This window comes from Antrostomus carolinensis, unplaced genomic scaffold (assembly GCF_000700745.2).
Source record: "Antrostomus carolinensis isolate BGI_N321 unplaced genomic scaffold, ASM70074v2 scaffold30032, whole genome shotgun sequence".
NCBI classification, from domain to species: Eukaryota; Metazoa; Chordata; class Aves; order Caprimulgiformes; family Caprimulgidae; genus Antrostomus; species Antrostomus carolinensis.
Genome location: NW_010302077.1, coordinates 1,001 through 2,540, shown reverse-complemented (window position 1 = coordinate 2,540; position 1,540 = coordinate 1,001). Strand labels below are relative to the sequence as shown.

At 61.4% G+C, this 1,540-nt stretch overlaps 1 protein-coding gene across 1 annotated transcript in view; it reads left to right on the top strand.

The window, feature by feature from the left end:
- The window catches only part of DDX54 (DEAD-box helicase 54), a gene marked incomplete at both ends in the record, with an annotated part of 4,942 nt that overhangs the window by 2,478 nt on the left and 924 nt on the right, over positions 1-1,540 (top strand). The window contains 4 exon segments of the mRNA XM_029083950.1: positions 1-36; positions 627-761; positions 1,080-1,301; positions 1,391-1,464. The exon segment at positions 1-36 is cut by the window's left edge and continues 42 nt beyond it. Coding sequence (XP_028939783.1) covers positions 1-36; positions 627-761; positions 1,080-1,301; positions 1,391-1,464 — 467 coding nt within the window.

Sequence of the window (1,540 nt, the reverse complement as noted above, 5' to 3'; positions counted from 1 at the left end):
TCCCTGCCAAGGCCAAGCTCTTCCTGCACCGCGTTGGTGGGTGCCAGTGCCCCGTGCCACCTGTGGGTTCCTCAGGGTGACAGGGAGGTGTGAGTGGGCTGTCCCTTGTCCCCTGGTTTTCCCATCCCTGTGTCCTGCTGGGCTGGCACTGGTGACCCTGACTTGGTGGTGATATCTTTGGGGCAGAAGGTTGTTGTAATGGGATTTGAGGAGACAGACTGGGGACAAAGCTGGGACAGGAAGGTCTCTGATCTCCCAGATGGACTGTGGGGGCTCCTGGGGGCAGGGTTGGTGCCTTCCCTTTAGTGTCCCCTGGTTTTCCCATCCCTGTGTCCTGCTGGGCTGGCACTGGTGACCCTGACTTGGTGGTGATATCTTTGGGGCAGAAGGTTGTTGTAATGGGATTTGAGGAGACAGACTGGGGACAAAGCTGGGACAGGAAGGTCTCTGATCTCCCAGATGGACTGTGGGGGCTCCTGGGGGCAGGGTTGGTGCCTTCCCTTTAGTGGGAAGCCCCTCACCAGCCATGCCCACCTGGTAAATGTCACCCATGGGTCCCTGCCCAGGTCAGGGCAGGCTGGGCTGGCACTGCATCTGATTTCCCACTCTCCTCCTCCCCTTGCCAGGTCGTGTGGCCCGAGCTGGCCGGAGTGGCACTGCCTACTCGCTGGTGGCTCCCGATGAGATGCCCTACGTCTTTGACCTCCACCTCTTCTTGGGACACCCACTCATCCTCGCCAGTGCCCAGGAGATGCCTGCTGGTAAGGGAGACCTGGTTGCAGGCATCAGGGTGGCTGCCTGTCCATGATGGGACACTGGCCACGTGGCCACTGGGGTTTTATCCTTGGCCAGTGCTGGAGTTTGTGGTCTTGTGGTTGGCATTTGTGCAGAGGGGTGATACACTCTCATTACTGGGGTGCAGCTGGGGACAATGAGGTGCTGGGAGATGCTGATTTACCACCACCAAGCTCCCTGTAGCCGTTAGCTCTGCTCTCTTCGGTCCTACCTTGCTGCTGTGCCCGCTGCAACGATGGCAGGGTGGGTGGCAGGGAGATGACACAGTGTTCCCTGAGCTGCAGATGCCGGCGGGGTCCTGGGCCGTGTCCCCCAGAGCCTGGTGGATGACGAGGAGTGCCTGCTGCTGACGGACCACGAGGGCTCGCTGGAGCTGCGCAGCCTGCGCCGCATCGCCGACAATGCCCACAAGCAGTACCTGCGGTCCCGGCCCGGCCCCTCACCCGAGTCCATCAAGAGGGCAAAGGACCTGGACATGTCCCAGCTGGGCCTCCACCCGCTCTTCAGTGAGTGCCTCGGGGACACCGAAGGAGGGGACTCTGTTCCCCTCACCAGGGGGATAATCTGTGCCCCTCTCCGTGCCCGCCTCACCCAGGTGCTCGCTTCGAAGACACCGAGCTGGAGAGGCTGAAATTCGTGGACAGCATTAAAACCTACAAGTCCAAGGCGGTGAGTTGAGCCCCATCCTTGGGCCTGAGGCCCCTGGGTTGGGGTGGGAGGGAAGGTCTGTGTGGTCAGCCACGCA